General features: G+C 42.2%; 1 protein-coding gene across 4 annotated transcripts in view; it reads left to right on the forward strand.

Annotated features, from left to right (window-relative positions):
• The first annotated feature begins 531 nt into the window (after positions 1-531).
• The window catches only part of CDK13 (cyclin dependent kinase 13), a 124,483-nt gene continuing 103,597 nt past the window's right edge, over positions 532-21,417 (forward strand). For all 4 annotated transcript variants that reach the window (XM_035253218.3, XM_035253220.3, XM_035253219.3 and 1 more), the window contains exon 1: positions 532-2,158. In XM_035253218.3, coding sequence (XP_035109109.3) covers positions 948-2,158 — 1,211 coding nt within the window. In that variant the 5' untranslated portion in view covers positions 532-947. The remainder of the gene's footprint in view (positions 2,159-21,417) is intronic.

The following is a 21,417-nucleotide window of genomic DNA, read 5'->3' on the forward strand; positions in this document are numbered from 1 at the left end:
AGGGGTTGTGGAGGTTAGGGCCCAACCAGCTAGTCCCGTTGCTCTCCCTCCTACTGACGAGGAGCGAAGAGGGAAGGGGAGGAGCGAGCAGGGGCCGGCCGCGCACGCCAGGAGCCTCCTCGTGGAGGGGGGGGAGCAGAGGAAAGGGGTAGCTCCGCCACCTCTGCTCGCGACGGCGGGGGCGAAGGAAGAAGAAAGTCAGGGCCCGTGCCCACCGCCAGACTCAGAAACGTCCCCGCCCCTATCTCCCCGGAAATAGCCCCCCGCCCAGCCCCGCACACTCGCTACCCCAACCGTGAGCCGCAGCCCGGTCGCCCCCGCCTCGCCCCGCCCCGCCGCCCAGCCCCGCAGGCCGCAGAGTGCGCGAGGTCCTAGGCCGGGAGTTGTTGTCAGGCCCAGGCCGCTTCCGAGGCGTCTGCGGTGTGTCGCCGCCACCACAGGACGACGACGTCGACGCCGAGGAGGAGGCGGTGGAGGCGTGTTGTTGTCTCGCCCACTCCCCTCCCTTGAACTCGCACCCGACGTCAGGGCGCGATGGAGTGAAGCGGCGACGAAGGTGGTACTTCCGCGTTGCGCTGCCGGAGCCCAGAGCGCGGCGGAGGCCGCTCCCCCACCCCTGGGGGCACTTGGAGGACTCGGGACTGCCCCGCGGGTCAGCGCCCGGCGCATCTGGTGTTTTCGTTGCCGCGAATAGGACGACGAGCGCGATCGGGAGCTCCGCCGCCCGGATTCCTGCTTCCCTGAGGCCCGGAGGCCGCTGCGTACCCCACTGTGACCTGGAATCCAGGGACTCGAGTCCCGACCCGGATTATCGTGGCGCGTCTCCCGGCCGGCCCTGGTGCTCGGTGTCCCTCCGCCGCCGCTCCCGTTTCCGGCGGGGGAGATGGCCAGGGTCTGACCCGGGAGGAGGCCGCACCCGCGCCGCGCTCTGCGGCGGGCTCTAGGCGATGCCGAGCAGCTCGGACACGGCGCTGGGGGGAGGCGGGGGTCTGAGCTGGGCGGAGAAGAAGTTGGAGGAACGCCGCAAGCGGAGGCGATTCCTGTCCCCTCAGCAGCCGCCACTGCTGTTGCCGCTCCTGCAGCCGCAGCTCCTGCAACCGCCGCCGCCCCCGCCGCCTCTGCTCTTCCTGGCTGCTCCCGGCACGGCCGCCGCCGCAGCCGCCGCCGCCGCGGCCTCCTCCTCTTGTTTCAGCCCGGGCCCCCCTCTGGAGGTCAAGCGGCTGGCGAGAGGCAAGAGGCGCGCAGGAGGGCGGCAGAAGCGGCGCCGCGGGCCCCGCGCCGGGCAGGAGGCGGAGAAGCGTCGGGTCTTCTCGCTGCCCCAGCCGCAGCAGGACGGCGGTGGCGGTGCTAGTAGCGGCGGGGGTGTGACCCCGCTGGTGGAATACGAGGATGTGAGCTCCCAGTCCGAGCAGGGGCTGCTGCTGGGGGGGGCCAGCGCGGCAACGGCGGCGACGGCTGCCGGGGGAACGGGGGGCAGCGGCGGGAGTCCGGCCTCCTCCTCTGGCACCCAGAGGCGCGGGGAGGGGTCAGAGCGCAGGCCCCGCCGGGACCGCCGCAGCAGCAGCGGTCGAAGCAAGGAGCGCCACCGCGAGCACCGGCGGCGGGATGGGCAGCGCGGCGGCAGCGAGGCCTCCAAGTCCCGCAGCCGCCACAGCCACAGCGGCGAGGAACGGGCCGAGGCCGCCAAGAGCGGCAGCAGCAGCAGCAGCGGTGGCCGCCGGAAAAGCGCCTCGGCCACGTCCAGCAGCAGTAGCAGCCGCAAGGACCGGGACTCGAAGGCCCACCGCAGCCGGACTAAGTCGTCCAAGGAGCCGCCTTCGGCCTACAAGGAGCCGCCCAAGGCCTACCGGGAGGACAAGACCGAGCCCAAGGCCTACAGGCGGCGGCGGTCTCTGAGCCCGCTGGGAGGCCGGGACGACAGCCCGGTGTCCCACAGGGCCTCCCAGAGCCTGAGGAGCCGCAAGTCCCCCAGCCCGGCAGGAGGTGGCAGCAGCCCCTATTCCCGGCGGCTGCCGCGCTCCCCGAGCCCCTACAGCCGCCGCCGCTCCCCCAGCTACAGCCGCCACAGCTCCTATGAGCGGGGCGGCGACGTGTCCCCCAGTCCCTACAGCAGCAGCAGCTGGCGCCGCTCTCGCAGCCCCTACAGCCCTGTGCTCAGGTGAGTCCCGCGGTTCTGCCCGTGTGTACTTTGGCTGCACCGATCCCCAGCAGTAGGGAAAGTGGTGCCTGGGTCCTCAAAACCACGCAGGTCCGTTCCCGAAACAAGGCAACACCGGCCGAGCCTCCCAGGAAGGAGAGGCGTTTTCGCGCGCCTGTGACACTTTTGGGGGTCGAAGGGACAAAGCAACTGGGCGAGTGGAACTTTTCTCCTCGCTGTGGCCGGGTAGATTTCTGAGGAAAAACGTAAAGTTTCAGACGTGTTGCATTAATTTGTTAACGGGTTTCTCCCAATGGCTCTTTGTTTCTGGCACAATTAGTTTGCGTAAACTTAGAAGTGGTTTAAGTCGTCTCGATTTTGGAAGTTCTGTGATGAAGAGGTTTCCCTGTTGAGAATTTAGGAATGGACTGCAGCTTAGGGTCTAATACTGTACAGGGAGTAAGAATCAGGTGCTGATGTCAGAATTACATGTAGATTGCAGATGTTTCTTAGGGTTATTACAGTGATGAGAGAAGCAGTCTTTCTGTGAAGTTTATTCTTTTAGCATGTGAAAAAAGCTTGTGTGGAAGTTGATAGTTCTGAATACTGAAGATAAGGAAGCTCTCTGTTTAGTGATACTGTTGTGGGGGATTATTTTACCTGATCTTCCAAAGTCATAATTACAGAAAGTAGAAAAAAATGACAAGATTGTGGTTTCTTGGGTTGTGATGACACCCAGTTGCTAATAACATTATAAATTTGGGTGGTGTAACCTAGTGTAACCAAGGGAATGGCTTAGTACATTCTTATACTATTATAAGTCTGTAACTGCTTAATTTAAAGTTAAGTGGACTTTTTTTTGTTTAGATATGCCCGGAGGATAAAAACACAAGATAACTAAACTTTTAAATATCAGAATATTTGTCCAGAAATCTTCAAAAGGTTTAATTTAATTTAGTGAAATCAGAGTGAAAGTTTTATATAGCTTTCTTGCCTCTTTTGTTATATAATATTCTTTTTTTGAAATGTGCCTTAAAATATACTTATCAACCAAGCAGAGTTCACTAAAAACAACTTTCGTGTATTTTACGGGTTCTTATATTCCTTGAGATGTTTACACATTCCAAGCCTTATGATTTCTATTGCAAAATGACGTTTGGATCGGTTTTTCGTATTGGCTTTCAGTAATGGCAAGTGGATGCACAGTACCTCTAAGTATGGGTTGTGTGGAATCTTAACACAATACGAATATGCATCTGCAAAATTAGCAGACCTTTTTGAAATATCAGCCTAGTAAATGTAAAGCTGTGATGTTTGCAGAGATCTGAGCGTGTTTGTCTTTAAGCCAAAAGAGTTGTATAAATTGCTTCACTCTTAGGAGGGTTGAAGCACATTAGTAGTTGATGCATTAGTGAAGAATTGAAAAACTCATTCATTAAAATTAGCCATTATATCTTGTAAGACATTGTATTTTACTTTTAACTAAAACACTTGGTTTGCCAAAAGGTTTGCGATTTTTGCAGTTGAACTTGTTTTGCAAACTGGTTGGTTTAAGTTTCAGGACTTTGGTAGTTTACATTGTTTGATGCAGTTTTAAGAACGGACTTCTTATTTATCAGGCTTTTTAGTTGCTGGATACTTTAGCTAGGTTCTTTATTGTATAATAGTAGTATGTATTTTATATAGTTTTGATATTTATGATTAGAACTATTCACATTTAGTATTCACATTTTATATAATTTTGATATTCACATTTAGTATTTTTGTCTTGTATGCCATATACCGTTTTAGGTATTGAGATGTAGCAGGGAAGAATTAGTTACTGCCCTCATGGAGCTTGCTTTCTGGAGGACCATTCAATACAGAATCTTTTCATAGTGTTTATATTGACCACCAGTATTTCTAAAGGATTGAATTTGGAAGGAACTTTAGGGTATCGTGGCTAGCATTCCTGACAGATGGCCGTTTGGTATGTGCCTGAAATACATCTGGAGGTGGGAAGCATATTACTTTGAGCACTGTCCACTAGATTTGGGACTTTAGCAAGATCCTTGGAGACTCAGTTTCCTAAACTGTAACAGGGAAACACTTGTTTTTTGGGATTATTTCAAGGATTAAGTGAAAATTTATCTTTTTAAAGCTTGCAACCTTACAGAAATATTTAATATAAGGTGGTTGAATTATTCATTATCTCAAATTGTTAGAATTCTTCATATTGTAACCAAAATACACCTTCATGACACTTTTACCCATTGCTCCAAGTTTAACCCTTTGGAATGGTACAGAGCACACGTGTATGCTTAACCTTAAAATGTAAAGACAATTGTCGTGTCTTCTGAGTCTTCTAGGCTAAAAAACTCATGGTTTTCAGATTTTTTACATTATATCTAGTTTGTCAAATGTCCAGCTTAAAACGTGGGTTCCAGAATTAATAGCAAAATAGTTGATTGAAAAATCTTAAGATTTAAAAATATAGTAAATGTATTATTACTTTTTAGGAACAGTTGATGGAACTCACTTGTACAGATGAGTGCAAAAAGTGTTATTTATTTTCAGAATTTATTACTTGTGGCAAGTGGCCCATGTTCTTTAATGAATAGACCGGCTGTGAGTTCCATGAAGGCACTGGCCTTCTTGTCCACCATTGTATTTCTAGTGCTCAGCATTGTATCCGGCACAAGTACACTCTTAATAAATGTTGAATAGGTATATGAAGGGATGATGGAGTTTACTGAACGTGCAACACATTAATGTGGGACTGTATTACAAACTTTGTTTAAATATTTAATATAGACCATGTGTAATGCTGTAAGAGTGTAATTTTTTCCCAGCCTACTCAGAACTTACATATTAATGAATTGTCAATGTAGATATTTTTAAGGAAATACATACACATTCAAAATAGTATGGGAAATTATGGTATGAAGATTAAAAACTATTTTTTTAAAAAAATAAATAAGCTTAAAATAGAGATAGGGTTTCATCATGTTACCCAGGCTGGTCTCGAACTCCTGGGCTCAAGTGATCCACCTACCTCGGCCTCCCAGAGTCCTGGGATTAGAGGTATGAGCCACTGCACCCAGCCTGAAGGTTTTTTGATGTCAGATCCTAGAGTAAATCCTTTCCATTTTAGTGATTTCTACCTCACAACTTATTCTTTGTCTTGATTTGAATCTTCAGTCCTCAGCTCATGCATTTCTTTTCATCAGTTCGTTCTTAACTTTACCTGGCCTTCCCACCTCCCGTATATAATCTGTTTGCCATACTTTCTTTGCTAGTTGACTGTTGGGGTGTGGAAGTCACATAATCTTGCTGACTGGCCCTATCTATAATAAATGTGAGGGTGTATTGAAAAGAGGGGACGGTACTGTTTGTAGTGTTTTGCTGTATGCCAGGCAATGATAAATACTTACCATACATTGACCACCGAAATCCACATGATAGTTGGAAACATTCTCATTGTCGGATTGGGAAATGGGAGCTCTCAAAAGTTAAGTGATTTGCTCCGTGGTCAGCTTGGATTCAAACCCTAGGCTGATTTGAAAGTACAAGCTCTTAATATTAAAGAGCATGGGTTTTGGTTACAGTATGAAGGTAGATTTTGGTTACAATATGAAGAATTCTAATAGCAGTCTATTCATTAAAGAACATGGGCCACTTACCACTTAAAGCATATGCTATATTGAACTTAGGTTTGCATTAAGGGGAGCTGGCAACCTCACACAATGACCTCTTTTGGTGAAAATCAGCTGCTGTTTGGATATTTATGTGTTCATTTCTGTTTCTTGGTCATTTATTCAGCATTTTGAAGATTTTAAAAGACTAATCTAAAGATTCTTTCAGCTTATTTGTGCTTATTAATTCGTAGTTTTTATGAACAATTAGGTTTACATCTTGTGGATGTATTTTCTACTTTGTCTTTACAAAGATTGTCTAAAAACATTTCTTGAAGGTATTAATTACTCTTAGTTATTGATGGTGGTTTTCCAGAGTTATTTTGATCTGAAGTTACTGATGTCAGATTAGTTAAGATCAGTGCAAGAAGTTATTACGTGTGTTTTGTTCTTTCTATAAACCTATGGAAGTTCCATTCCACCAAGAAACACAGAAGCCTTCATTAGGGAATAATAACAAGAACTTAAGAATCTGAAAAAGATGGGTGAACTCTAGATATAAATTAGTAAAATTACTGGTATTCAGTATTACTGTTTTGGATTACTTAGTGTTTTTTCCTGATAACTATTGTTCTAAAGTATATGAAATGGAGATATTCCAGAATGAAAAAAAAACGGCTACTCATAAAATATGCCACTGATTTAATATTTGCTTAATAGAAATCAGTCATGAATATCCCTAGGTGAAAGGAATTCTTAAAATGCTTTAAACAGTTTCAAAAATTAGGATACTACAACAAATGTAGAAACTCTCAGAAGGGAATGGAAGTATAGATTGACTGTCTTAAATCTCCAAAGCTGCAATCATTGTTTTCATTCTCAGAGTGAGGGCTTTGTGTTTTCCTCCTTCTCTGACCAAACTTTACCTGACACTTACATCTTCTCAGTCCTTGTCACATTTCTTTTCTGCTAACACTAATATTTATTTCCCCTTTTCCATTTCTATCACCCTTTAAGGTTAATCAGTTAGACTTCCTGTTACTGTTACCATTCTTCTCATTTCATCCATTCTTTTCTTCCCAGATCATTCTTTATCAAGAGAGTTTTCTTAAAATCTTTGTTTAGCTCATGTTACTCCCATTATATTAGAATTATTATTGTTATTAGCATAAATCTAAACTTTATCTTTTAAAGGGATAGTGTCTAGCTCAGTTGCCCAGCCTGGAGTGCAGTGATGTGATCATGGCTCACAGCACCCTCGAACTCCTGGGCCCAGAGGATCCTCCTGCTTCAGCCTCCCTAAATAGCTGGGATCGCAGGTGCACACCACCATGCCTGGTGAATTTTTGTATTTTTTGTAGAGGTGGGTTTCACCATGTTGCTCTGATTTGTGTTGAACTCTTGGCCTCAGACAATCTTCCTACCCAGGCCTCCCAAAGTGTTGGGATTACAGGCATGAGCAACTGTGCATGGCCAAGTCTAAACTTCCTAATGCATTGTCAGTTAATGCCTTTTATGATCTGGCTCTATTCTATCAGAATTCTGTTTTCAGAGACATTTTTATTTCTATTTTTATAATTGCTATTCTCTTAGCTTAAATGATAAGAGACTCCAAACTCTTCTTTGCTCTTCATCTCCAGCTTTGCATTTAAAACTCAGCTGAAAAATTTCACTATCTTTTGTGGGTTGTTTATTTGTTTGTTTGTGTTTTGGTAAAGATGGTGTCTTACTGTGTTTCTCAGACTTTAGGCTGGTCTTGACCTTCTGGGCTTAAACAGTCCTCCTGCCCATACCTCCCAAAGTGATGGGATTACAGGTGTGAGCCACTGTGTCCAGCCTTAAATCCCACTATGTTGAATTCATCTAGATAAAAGTTAATTTTGTTTCCTGTATTCCCACAGCACTTTATCTTTGCTATAGAGCTTTTAAAAATTCTATTTAATATCAGCTTAGTTGGCTGGTACTTTTGTTTTCCCTACTAAATTGTAAGCTCCTAGAGGACAAATTGCAGAGCCTATTTATTGGTGGTTTAATTTAAATACATTTTTATCTACAGATTAGTGCATAGAAGTCTCCACAGATGCCAATTACATATCTAAACTTGCTTGCTATTTTGGTTCATACATACTCTCATGCTCTAGGATGGGGCAAGAAATTGTTTTGAATTATAAGGAGGGAATTTAAGAACCTCCTTCTAGCTTTTACTTTATTAGATTGAATAGAGGATGTTGGGAGTCACTTTAGTGTGAATGGAATTAATTCAGACCTAGTGTTTATATTTTCCCTCTTGTATGCTGATCAAGATAAATTCTTGGTAAGTTTGAATTAATCTTTAAAGCAAAAATTTTCTGAGCAGACATTGTGTCATATTTTTATTTCCCCCAAAATTTTAATTTTTCCTCTATTTTGCACTTTTTTTGTGAATATCATTTTGTTGTTGTTATTTCGGTTTTGGTTGGCTTTGTTTTATATAAATTCATAAGCTTTGAAGTGGGTGTTGGAAGCAAAAGTACCAAGCTAGAATCAGAAGCATTACTTGTTTGCAGTGATTTTGTTCCTTGAATTTCTGCACATTTAAATTATGGAAGAACCTAGTGTTCTTTATGTATTTGGAAAATAAAATTGATGTACATTAGAGGATAAATGTAGGTAAAACTGGAATGTAAATAAAATGAAATGAGAAGGGTAGTGAGAGGAACTGAAAGTGGTAAATGATCTACATGCCTCCCCACTTTTCTGTTTGCATTTTCAGTTGCATAGAGGCACTTTCACTGGTATATTTTATTGGCATTCCAAATTCAATTTATCTAATATTAAATTATTTCATCTTTCTTAGAGTCATTTTTTTACTGATACTGCTCTCTATTATTTTTCACCTGTTTGCAAACATAATAGAAGCTCATGGTAGAAATTTTTAGTTAGTACAGAAAAGTGTAAGAGATTAAAAGGCCTCATAGGTCCAGCTACCTGATGAGATGATCACTCATGACATTTTGATAAACATTCTTCTAGACTTAATTTATGTATATATGCACAGGGATGTATGATTTTTACGTAACTGGGAACATGTAACAATGCTGTCTTGTACCCTGTACTCTATAGTAGAGTATATCATTTTTATTAGTAGCTCCTAGTATTCTCTTGTATGGATATAGCATAAATTGTTCGGCCAAATCCACTTTGATAAATTCTTAGTTTTTTTTTGTTTTTAAATTTTTGCTATGTGCGTGTATCTAAAGCAAATATATTTTTTGTATATTTGTTCCATTATTTTCTTTAGATTAAATTTCTCGGTAAAATTGTTGAGGCAAAGGTGGTATATACATTTGTAACATTGATATATAGTCAAAATGTCTTTCAGAAGGGTTTTACAAATTTACATTTCCCAACAGTGTGGGAGTACCCATTTTTCAGTCTCACCAACACTTGGAGTTGTCACATATTCCATTATTGGTTTTTTTGTTTTGTTTTTGAGATGGAGTCTTGCTCTGTTGCCAGGTTGGAGTGCAGTGGCGCTATCTTGGCTCACTGCAGCCTTCACCTCCTGAGTTCAAGTGGTTCTCCTGCCTCAGCCTCCTGAGTAGCTGGGACTACAGGGGCCCACCACCACGCCCAGCTAATTTTTTGTATTTTCAGTAGGGACAGGGTTCCACCATGTTGACAAGGATGGTCTCGATTTCTTGACCTCATAATCCACCTGCCTCGGCCTCCCAAAGTGCTGGGATTACAGGCGTGAGCTGCTGCGCCTGGCCAATTTATTTTTTATTGACAAATAGTTGTTTATGTGTGTGATGTTTTGGTGTTTACAGTGTGGAGGGCTTCAGTCAAGATAATTAAGAAATCCATCACATCACGTATTTATTTTGGTGGTGAAAACATTTTTAAAATAATTTTTTTTAAACACAGCTCCAAACAGCCATTGAAGAAAACATTTTAAATCTACTCTTTGGCCAGGTGCAGTGGCTCATGCCTGTAATCCCAGCACTTGGGGAGGCCAAGGTGGGTGGGTTATTTGAGGTCAGGAGTTCAAGACCAGCCTGGCCAACACGGTGAAATCCTGTCTCTACTAAAAATACAAAACATAGCTGGGCATGGTGGTGTGCATCTGTAGTTCCCCGCTACTCAGGAGGCTGAGGCAGCAGAATAGCTTGAACCCAGTGGGTAGAGGTTGTAGTGAGCCAAGATCACTCTGCTGCACTCCAGCCTGGGCACAAAGCAAGACTCTTGTCTCAAAACAATCAAATAAAAAAACTAGTCTTTTGTCAGTATCAGAATTATTGTATCAGTGCATTATTGTAGTCACCTTTCTGTGCAGTAGATCACTAAAATTTATTCCTTCTATCTGAAACTTTGTGTCTTTTGATCAACATCTTCCCTTTCCCCATACACTCCTCTCCCTTAGACCTTGGTAACCACCATTCTACTCTCTGCTTCTATGAGTTTGACTTTTGTGGATTCCACATGTATGTGAGATCATGCAGTATTTATCTTCCTGTCACAAATGACATAATTTATTATTTTTTTTAAAGCCGAGCTAAGTGTGATGGTACATATCTGTAATCCCAGTACTTTGGGAGGCAGAGGCATGCAGATCGCTTGGCTCAGGAGTTTGAGACTAGTCTGGGCAACATGGTGAAACATCTCTACAAATACAGAAAAATTAGCCCAACATGGTGGCACGTGCCTGTAGTCCCAGCTACTTGTGAGACAGAGCTGGGAGAATCATGTGAGCTTTGGAGGTTGAGGCTACAGTGAAGTGAGATTGTGCCACTGCCCTCCAGCCTGGGCAACAGAGTGAGACCCTGTCTCAAAAACAAAACAAAACAAAAAACAATCTTGAACCAACCACATGAAAAAAAATTCATTCATCTAATGATGGACATCTAGGTTGTTTCCATATCTGAGCTATTTGTGAATAATGTTGCAGTGAACATGGGAGTGCAGACATCTCCTAAGCATACTGATTTCAATTCCTTGGGATATATACCCAGAAGTGGGATCATGTGGTGATCGTGTTTTAGTGTTTTGAGGAACCTCCATATTATTTTCCATGATGTCTTTAGTAATTAACATTCATACCAACAGTGCACACGGGTCCCTTTTTCTCTGTACCCTTTCCAATACTTGTGATCTTTCGTTTTTCTGATGCTAGCCATTCTGGCAGGTGGGAGGTGATATCTCATAGTGGTTTCAGCTTGCATTTCCTTGGTGATTTTTTTTTTTTTTTTTTTTTTGAGGCAGAGTCTTACTCTGTCACCCAGGCTGAAGTGCAGTGGCGCCGTCTTGGCTCACTGCAATCTCTGTCTCCCAGGTTCAAGCGATTCTTCTGCCTCAGCCTCCTAGTAGCTGGGATTACAGGTGCGAACCACCACATCTGGCTAATTTTTGTGTTTTTAGTAGCGACAGGTTTCACCATGTTGGTCAGGCTGGTCTTGAGTTCCTGATCTCAGGTGATACACCCGCCTCAGCCTCCCAAAGTGTTGGGATTACAGGCTTGAGCCACCATGCCCAGCCTCCTTGGTGATTGTTGATGGTGATGGGCGTTTTTTCATATATTTGTTGGCCGTTTGTGTGTCCTTTTTTTAAAACAAAAAACATTGAGATGGGATCTTGCTATGTTGCCCAGGCTGGTCTCAAATACCTTGGCTCAAACAGTCCTCCCACCTCACCTACTTCAGCCTCCCAGGTAGCTGCGATTCAAGCACTAATCACCAAACCCAACTATATGCCCTCTTTGGAGGAATGTCTGTTTAGGTCCTTTGCCCATCTTTGAAATTGGGTCATTTGTTTTCTTTCTATTGAGTTGAGTTCCTATATTTGGCTGTTAAGAACAAAGCTACTGAACAGTTGAGTACCGGTCTTTTGTTTTTGTTTCTCTTGAGTAAGTTAGGAGAGGGTTTGTCCAGTTGTTGTATGGTAAGCAAATGCTTGACTTCCTACAATCCCATGGTTGTTTTCAAAATGTGTTTGCTGTTTGCATTCCAGTCAGTAGAGTATAGGCATTCCAGATGCCTTGCCTCCTCAATAAGACTTCATTTTTTTTTTTTTTGTCAGTCTTTGATTTTAGCCATTCTGGTGGATGTGTATTGGTATCTCATTGTGGTTTTATTTGCAACTCCCTAATGATGAATGATGTTGAATATACTTCCACATGTTTATTTTTCCTACGTATCTTTTGCTAAGTGTCTCAAAATGTTTTGTTTATTCTTCATGAATTGGATTGTTTGTCTTACTGAGTTGTAAGAATTCTGTATATATGCTGTCTGCATATTTTGCAAATGTTTTTCCTCAGTCTGTGGCTCACTTCCTTAACAGTAATTTCCAAGAACTTTTCTTCCAAGAGCAAAAGTTTTAAATTTGGATAAAAACCAGTTTAGCATTTTTCTTTTATGATTTATGCTTTCATTTTTTTTTTTTTTTGAGATAGTGTGTCTTGCTCTGTCACCCAGGCATGTTCTCAGATCACTGCCACCTTCATTTCCCAGGTTTAAGTGATTCTTGTGCCTCATCCTCCTGAGTAGCTGGGATTATAGGTGTGTGTCACCATGGCAGGCTAAATTTTGTATTTTTAGTAGAGATGGGGTTTCACCATGTTGGCCAGGCTGGTCTCGAACTCCTGACCTCAAGTGATCTGCCTGCTTCTGTCTCCCACAGTGCTGGGATTACAGGTGCCAGCCACTCACTGCGTCCAGCCAGATTTACGCCTTTTATGTCCAAAAAAATTTTTGCCTGGCTGGGTGCGTTGGCTCATGCTAGCACTTTGGGAGGCCGAGGCGGGCGGATCACCTGAGGTTGGGAGTTCGAGACCACCCTGACGAACATGGTTGAAACCCCATTTCTACTAAAGATACAAAATTAGCTGAGTGTGGCGGCACATGCCTGTAATCCCATCTACTTTGGAGGCTGAGGCAAGAGAATCACTTGAAACTGTTGAAACTGGGAGGCGAAGGTTGTGGTAAGCCGAGATGGTGCCATTGTACTCCAGCCTGGGCAACAAGAGTGAAATTCCGTCTCAAAAAAAAATTTTTTTTTGTGTGCCTAAGCCACTGTAACAGAGATTTTTCTCCTTAGGTTTATAATGTCCATGTTTATCAGTCTACTTTTATGTATAATGTTAACATTATGATAGCATACTTCCTTTATTTTATTTTATTTTTTTTGAGAGAGAGTCTTGCTTCTTCACCCAGGCTAAAGTGCAATGGCACGATCTTGGCTTAGTGCAACCTCTCCTTCCTGGGTTCAAGCTATTCTTCTGCCTCAGCCTCCCCAGTAGCTGGGATTACAGGCATGTGTCACCATACCTGGCTAATTTTTATATTTTTAGTAGAGACAGGGATTTCATCCTGTTGTCCAGGCTGGTCTCCAACTCCTGACTTCAAGTGATTCACCCACCTTGGCCTCCCAAAGTGCTGGGATTACAGGTATGAGCAAGCGTGCCCAGCCTGTTGTCATTGTTTTATGTCTGTGTTTGCATGGTATATATGTGTTAAATATAGACATAAAATTTAAAATGGGAAGAGTCACTTATATTTACTCAAATATTTACTTTTTCAAATGCTTTTTCTTTTTACAGATCTAACTTTTTGTATAGTATCATTTTCCTCTGACTGGAGGAATAGCTTTGAGCTTTTTTTATAACGTAGGTCTGTTTTTTGTGTGTGTGCCTGATAAAGTTTCCATTTTGAAAGATAATTTTACTGGATATGGAATCCTAAATTGAAATTTTTTTTCTTAATATTTTGACTTGTTGCATTTCTGGATTATAAATTTGCATAATATTTTGGTTTTGCTTTAGCCATTGGATTTCAAGTCCTGTGACTTTTTAAAATATTTGTGGTTCTTAAGCATATGATAGTAGATACCTAGCAAGTGAGATTTAATTGCTTTTTTTGTTTTGTTTTAAAATTTTATTTTCTAGGGCTGATTGTGATGGCTCATGCCCATTATTCTAGCAGTTTGGGAGGCCAAGGCAGGCGGATCACCTGAGGCCAGGAGTTTGAGACCAGCCTGGCCAACATGGCAAAACCCATCTCTGCTGAAAATACAAAAATTAGCTGGGTGTGGTGGTGCATGCCTGTAATCCTGTAATCCCAGCTACTCGGGAGGCAGAAGCAGTAGAATCACTTGAACCCAGGAGTCGGAGATTGTAGTGAGCCAAGAATCTTGCCACTGCACTCCAGCATGGGCAACAGAGTGAGACTCTGTCTCCAAAAACAAACAAACAAATAAAAAACCCCCTGGTATTTTCTAGCAAACTATTCTTTCAGTGTAAATTGCTTTGGATTAAAAAAAGAGGTCCCGGCTGGGTGTGGTGGCTCATGCTTAGCACTTTGGGAGGCCGAGGCCAGCTGATCACAAGGTCAGGAGTTCAAGATCAGCCTGGCCAATGTGGTGAAAAACCCCATTTCTACTAAAAATACAAAAATTAGCCGGTGGTACACGCCTGTAGTCACAGCTACTAGAGAGGCTGAGTCAGAAGAATCGCTTGAATCCTGGAGGTGGAGGTTGCAGTGAGCTGAGATCACACCACCTCACTCCAGCCTGGGTGACACAGTGAGACTTTGACACACACACACACACACACACACACACACACACACACGAGGTCCAGATCCACTAAGTTAAAAAAAAAATCTGTTGATATTAACAAGGTCTATACACTGAACAAATTCTTAATGGCTAGAGACTGATCAGTATGTGCCTTTGTGCAAATCAAGTACTGAGCTCCCTTCTTTTCTCACCTTCTTTGCTTTTTCTGTCTTCACAAACACATCTCAGGGTGTGGTTCAGTGAAACATGGAGACAAACAGAATTTATGCTCAGTGGACTAGAACGTGTTTGCTTGAGCAAATCTGCAAAAAGTTGGCCATGTGTCTTTTTGTTGTTGTAGTCATTACTTTTAATATGGCATAAGGGCCATAAAGGAAGTATACTTTTAGAATAAACAAAACATTTCAGTGTTATGTTATCTGTGCATTGAGATGTTTCACATACTGTACTGTTTTAAACTACAATTTATTAATCTTTAGACTCTTCATAGCATTGTGTAACTGTCATCACTAATTTGAGAATATTTCAGTCACTCCAGAGAGAAACTCCATGGCTATTAGTAGTCACTCCCCATTCCCACATCTCCCAGTCTTGGCAACCAGTGGTTGGTGATTTCTTTCTGTCTTTATGGATTTACCTATTCTGGACATTTTATTTCAGTGGAATCATACACTGTATGGTCTTTTGTGGCTGGATTCTTTCACTAAGGTATAACATTTTCAAGGTTTCTGTGTTGTAGTAGGGATCAGTATTCCTTTTTCTGGCCAAATAATACTCATTGTATAATTATGCCATAGTTTGTTATTAGTAATGAACATTTGGGTTAACTTTTTTGTTATTTTTATTTATGCTGCTGTGAACATTAGTTTACAAGCTTTTGCACGAGCATTTGTTTTTATTTCTCTTGAGTGTATACCTAGGAGTAGAATTGCTGGGTCATATGATAATTCTGTGTTTAAGATTTTAAAGAGCTCTTTAGGAAAGAACGTAGAATTATCAAACTCTTTTTTTAAAGTAGCTGCCTCATTTTTTCATTCATATCGGCAATATATGAGGGTTCCAGTTTCTCCACATCCTCAACAAAAGTTGTCTTTTTCGTTGTAGCCACCTTGATATTTGCAGTATGATCACGTTTTGGTTTGGATTTGTGTTTCTTTAATGATGAATAAAGTTGAGCATTTTTTCATATTTTTGAGTGTTTGAGAAATGGCCAAAATCTATTTTTGAGAAATGTCTATGTGAATCCTTTGCCTGCCTGTCTCCCCTCCACACTTTTCTTTTTTGAGACAGGCTTTCACTCTGTTGCCCAGGCTGAAGTGCAGTGGCCCAATCTCGACTCACTGCAGCTTTGACCTCTGGGGCTCAAACGATCCTTCTACCTTGGCCTCCTGAGCGGTTAGGACCACAGTTGCATGCCACCACACCCAGCTAATTTTTTTTGTATTTTTTTAGAGATGAGATTTCGCCATGCTTCCCAGGATGGTCTCAAACTCAAACTCAAGCGATCCTCCCACCTTGGCTTCCCAAAGTGCTGGAATTACAGGCATGAGACGTTATGCCTGGCTTTCTTTGCCCATTTTTCAATTGGGCTGTCTTCTTATTGGATCTTAAGAGTTTTTTATACTGTCTATTCTGGACGTAAGTCCTTTATCAGATACATGATTTACAAATAATTTCTTATTCTGTCACTTTGTTGATTGTGTCTTTTAATAGACAAAAGTCTTTTATTTTGATGAAGTCCAGTTTATTATTTATTGCTTGAGTTTTTTGGTATCAAATCTAAGAAGGTTTTGTCTAATCTTTGTTCACAAATATTTTGTTCCTGTATTTTCCACTAAAAAATTTATAGTTTTAGCCCCTACTTTGATCCATTTTCAGTTAGTTTTTTGTATGGTGAAAGGAAGAGGTCTAACTTCATTCTTTTGTATGTGGATATACTGTTGTCCCAGCACCATTGGTTGAAAAGAGTATTCCTTTTTCATTGAATTGTCGTGGCACAATTGTTGAAAATCAACTTATCACAAATGTTAGGATTTATTTATATATTATGAATTCTATTCCATTGATTTATATATCTATCCTTATGTCAGTACCACACAGTCTTGCTTTCTCTTGATTTTGCAGTAATTTTTGAAATCAGGAAGTATGAATCTTCCAACTTAGGTCTTTTTTAAGATTGTTTTGACTGTTTGGGTCCTTTGCATTTTCACATGAATTTTAGAATCAGCTTGCCAATTAGCTAAAAAAATCAGCTAGGATTTTGACAGGGAGTACATTGATTTAAAAAAATCTCTTTTCATCACTACAAAACTGCGATACATTGACCTTTTAGATTAATTTGGGGAGTATTACCTTTTATTGTTAATTTTTAAATTTCTTTTTGAGATAGGGTTTCCCTCTGTTGCCCAGGCTGGTCTTGAACTCCTGGACTCAAGCAGTCCTCCTGCCTTGGCCTTCCAAGGTGTTGGGATTACAGGCATGAGCCTCCACAGCTGGCCAGGGAGTATTGCCTTTTAACAAATTTATGTCATCTAATACTTGAATGTGGGATGTCTTTCCCTTTATTTGGATTTTCCTTACTATTTTTTAGTGTTTTTTTGTAGTTTTCAGGGTATAAGCTTTGTACTTTTTTTATTACATTTTTAGATACTTTATCCTTTTAAAGGTTATTGCAATGGAATTGTCCTTTTCTTTCTTTTCTTTTTTTTTTTTTTGAGATCAAGTCTCACTCTGTTGCTCAGGCTAGAGTGCAGTGGCATGATCTTGGGTCACTGCAACCTCTGCCTCTGGGTTCAAGCGATTCTCCTACCTCAGCCTCCCATGTAGCTGGGATTACAAGTGTGCACCACCACACCGAGCAAATTTTTGTATTTTTAGTAGAGAGGGGGTTTCACCACGTTGGCCAGTCTGGTCTCGAACTCCTGACCTCTCGGGTGAGATCCACCACCTTGGCCTCTCAGAGAACTGGGATTATAGGCGTGAGCCAGTGCCCGGCCTGGATTCCTTTTATTTCTTATTCTTGACTAATTGCAATGGCTAGAACCTAAAATACAATGTTGAATGGAAGGGACAGGAAGGGACTTTTCTTGTCTTGTTCCTCATCCCAGAGGGAAAGCATTTAGTCTTTTGTCACAAAGTAGTTAGCTGCAGATTTGTCATAAATGCCTAGTTTTATATTTTAATAAAATATAATGACTTTGATTCCAAGTCATTGCAGAAGTCAGGGAAAAAAAAGACTTTGATTCCTTCATAGACTGAGTTTTGGTGTCAGAAAAATTCTGGGTTGGGCATGGTGGCTCATACCTGTTATCCCAGCACTTTGGGAGACTGAGGTGGGAGGGAGGATCATTTGAACCCAGGAATTTGAGACTAGCCTGGGCAACACGGCAAAAATGTGTCTCTACAAAAAATAAAAAATTAGCTGGGCCTGGTGGTATGCACCTATAGTCCCAGCTACTTGGGGGCTGAGGCAGGAGAATCGCATGAGCCTGGCAGGTTGAGGCTGCAGTAAGTCAAGATTGCACCGCTGCACTTTAGCCTGAGCAACAGAGTGAGACCCTGTCTCAAAGAAAAAAAAATACCTTGTTTGACCCCTATACTTGAGCATATATTAATATAAGTTTTCATTACTATTCTAGGGCGCATGAACAAAGGCAATCTCCTGTTTTGTAGTATGTGTGTAATGATTTGCCACATTGATTTCTCATATACCATACCTACAGAAATATTTGAACAGTGTTTTATAATGAATAATGTATGCATTAATGTTGAAATTATGAGGAAGAGCCAACCCCGTGTTGATATAAACATCCCAGGAAAAGAAAATGATGTATGCTCAGGCACCAAGTCAGGAAGAAGCTTGACCTTCTGCAGAATCAGAAAGGAGAACAGTGTGGCTGGAGTCTAGTAAATAAAGAAGGGTGTAATAAAGATGGAGGGTGATTTAGGCCTTATGTGTCACAACACAGAGTTTTATTTTTATTTTAAATGTAGTTAGAAACCATTGGCGAGTTTTAGTTAAGGACATGGCGTAATCCAGTTTATGTTTTTAAAAGACAAAGACATAAAATAAAAGGCAGTATGGCAGTACGTAACAAGTACTGTGTGATTTCAGCAAATGGGGAAATGATACAGATGAGACTTTAGGTTGACTTGTGAAAGATAAGAATTAAACAGGTCGGGCATAGTGGCTCTCGCCTGTAATCCAAGCAGTTTGGGAGGTCGAGGCAGATGGATCACCTGAAGTCAGGAGTTGGAGACTAGACTGGCTAACGTGCTGAAACCCCATCTCTACTAAAAATACAAAAATTAGCCGGATGTAATGGTGGGCGCCTGTAGTCCCAGCTACTTGGGAGGCTGAGGCAGGAGAGCCGCTTGAACTCAGAGTCGGAGTTGGAGTGAGCCAAGATCATGCCATTGCACTCCAGCCTGGGCACAGAACGAGACTCCATCTCAAAAAAAAAGAAAAAAGAAAGTTAAATAGAGAAGAAAGATGTAGTGTAGTAGCAATAAATAGTGCCTGGCTTTGAAGTGGAAGACTTGGGTTTGAGTATTGATTCTGCCTCTTCTTAGATCCCCCATCTGCTTTCTCTATACCTTGTTGCACGTGAGGAGCAAATCAAATAAAAAATGCTTATAATTGTGACCCTGTGAGGGTCAGGGTGATATATAGTCATGTCCCTGGTTTTTATATATGTATCCATGCCACTTCCTGAGAATAGAGTATATTTAATGAGAAGAAGGGTGGATTTGAAGAGGAAGCTTAATAGTTTTGCTATATGGTATTGAAGATACATGTCAGAGAGTTGGGAAGTAGAGAGAATGATTGTGGGGGAGCAATGGCGGTGGAGGGGGATGAAGACAACATTTAGGTAGTCATGTAAGTCATACATAGTGTAAATTAAACTTGTGGGAGAATGAGTATAGGAAGGAATAAAAACCTCAAGGTGTAGAAATAGCCAGGGAAGTAAGAACATCATAAAACAAAAGTTAGTAGAGATAGCTAGGACATGTTTTTGAGGGTATAGCCAACATTATCATCACGGAGAGTGATTTTTCTTTCTCTTGTTCTGAAAGGTAGGTCGCCTCAGAGGTGACCAGTTGCAGAGAGGATGTTTGTGTAAGTCAGATTGTAGTGATTTGAGGATTAAAAGGACAAATGAGAGTTTGGCCATAACTGGAAGGAGATATAAAGATAATACTAATATGCCATCATTTTCTCTTTTTTTGTTTTAATTTTCTTGTCAGTTTTTAAAGATTTTAGAGACTTGAGTAATTTATTCCTTCAGAGCAATTAACAAATGAGCAGCAAAGGTTAACGTCACAATTAATAGAATAAGCCAGCAGTAGTCATAGAGTGCATCTCAAACTTTAATGGGTGTCTTGTAGCAGTCTGGTTCAGTAGGTTTGGGTTGGAGTCTGAGACACAGCATTTCTGACACGCTCGAAGTTGGTGCTAATGCTGCGTGTCTATGGACTACACTCTAAGAGGTAAGGCTCAGGAGAGTATGAGATTGATGCATTATAGGGGAATTAGCCTTAGATAGAACGAGGATCACCTCCTCTCTCTCTTTTTGTTTTTTGAGACGGAGTTTCACTCTTGTTACCCAGGCTCAAGTGCAATGGCGCGATCTCGGCTCACCGCAACTTCCGCCTCCTGGGTTCAGGCAATTCTCCTGCCTCAGCCTCCTGAGTAGCTGGGATTACAGGCACACGACACCATGCCCAGCTAGTTTTTTGTATTTTTAATAAAGACAGGGTTTCACCATGTTGACCAGGATGGTCTCGATCTCTTGACCTCGCGATTCACCCGCCTTGGCCTCCCAAAATGCTGGGATTATAGGCATGAGCCACCACGCCCAGCCCCACCTCCTCTCTTAATTGAGGTGGGATGTACGGTAGAAGGTAGGAGGAAATACAGATTAGATTTGCAGGCAAGAGATATGCCTGATAGTCTTTGTTCTTTCTGTGAAGCCATAAGTAAAGTTATGTTGTGAGAAGACTGGGAATGGGGTTATGAGCTTGATGAAAGTTGTGAAGGTTTGGATTAGCTTCTAAGAGGAGGAAAGTGAGTGAATTGGGGGCATGTAATAATTGCTGAACATTGAGGATTAGTTTGGTTATGGTGTTGTAGAAATAATTGGAACAGAGAGAGAATAGTAATAAGGAAATTGCTTATTTTTTCATTTCAGTGAGATGGAGTTTAGCTCTTGTTGTTAAGGCTGGAGTGTAATGGCACAATCTCGGCTTGCCACCACCTCCACCACCTGGATTCAAAGGATTCTCCTGCCTCAGCTTCCCGAGTAGCTGGATGCATGTGCTGGCACACTTGGCTAGTTTTGTATTTTTAGTTGGTTTCTCCATGTTGGTCAGTCTTCTCTCAAAGTCCTGACCTCAGGTGATCTGCCCGTCTTGGCCTCCCAAAGCGCTAAGATTACAGGTGTGAGCCACTGTGCCCAGCCACGAGATTGCTTATTTTTTAAGATGATATGGTAGCCTAGTGAAGAGGTAATGAGGTCTAAAGTAGAACAGTGGCTTCGAGAATGGAAGAGGAGGATGTGGTTGGCCAAATAATACTTACCCAACACCCCCTCCAGGTGCCATGCCCTAATCTTTGCAATTTCTGTTATACCTTACATTTTAAGAAGAACTTTGTAGGTATGATTAAATTAGGTATCTTGATACAGAGGGGTTATTCTGGGTTATCTGGATGGGTCCTGTGTAATCACAAGGATTTTAATAAAAGAGGAGCTGTAGGGTCTAGTAAGAGAACTCATGTGATGACAGGAACAGTAGAGAGGAAGTGTCATGATGAAAGTAGAGGCCTAAGTGATGTGGGGTTTTGAGCCACGGAATCTAGGTAGCCTGTGGAGCCTGGAAAAGGAAAGGGAGCATTTCCCAAGAGACTCCAGAAGGAACAAAGTTCTGGCGATACGTTGGTTTTAGCTCACTGATACTGATTTTGGACTTCTGACTTGCAGAACTGCAAGATATTAAGTTCGTGTTGTTCTAAACTGCTAACTTTGTGGGGCTGTTACAACAACAATCAGAAACATTCAGAGGGTGTGGATATAAGGAAACTAGATTTCTAGACTGGGTAAATGAGTGGAAAGTAGT

Source organism: Callithrix jacchus, chromosome 11, assembly GCF_049354715.1.
Source record: "Callithrix jacchus isolate 240 chromosome 11, calJac240_pri, whole genome shotgun sequence".
Taxonomy (NCBI): domain Eukaryota; kingdom Metazoa; phylum Chordata; class Mammalia; order Primates; family Cebidae; genus Callithrix; species Callithrix jacchus.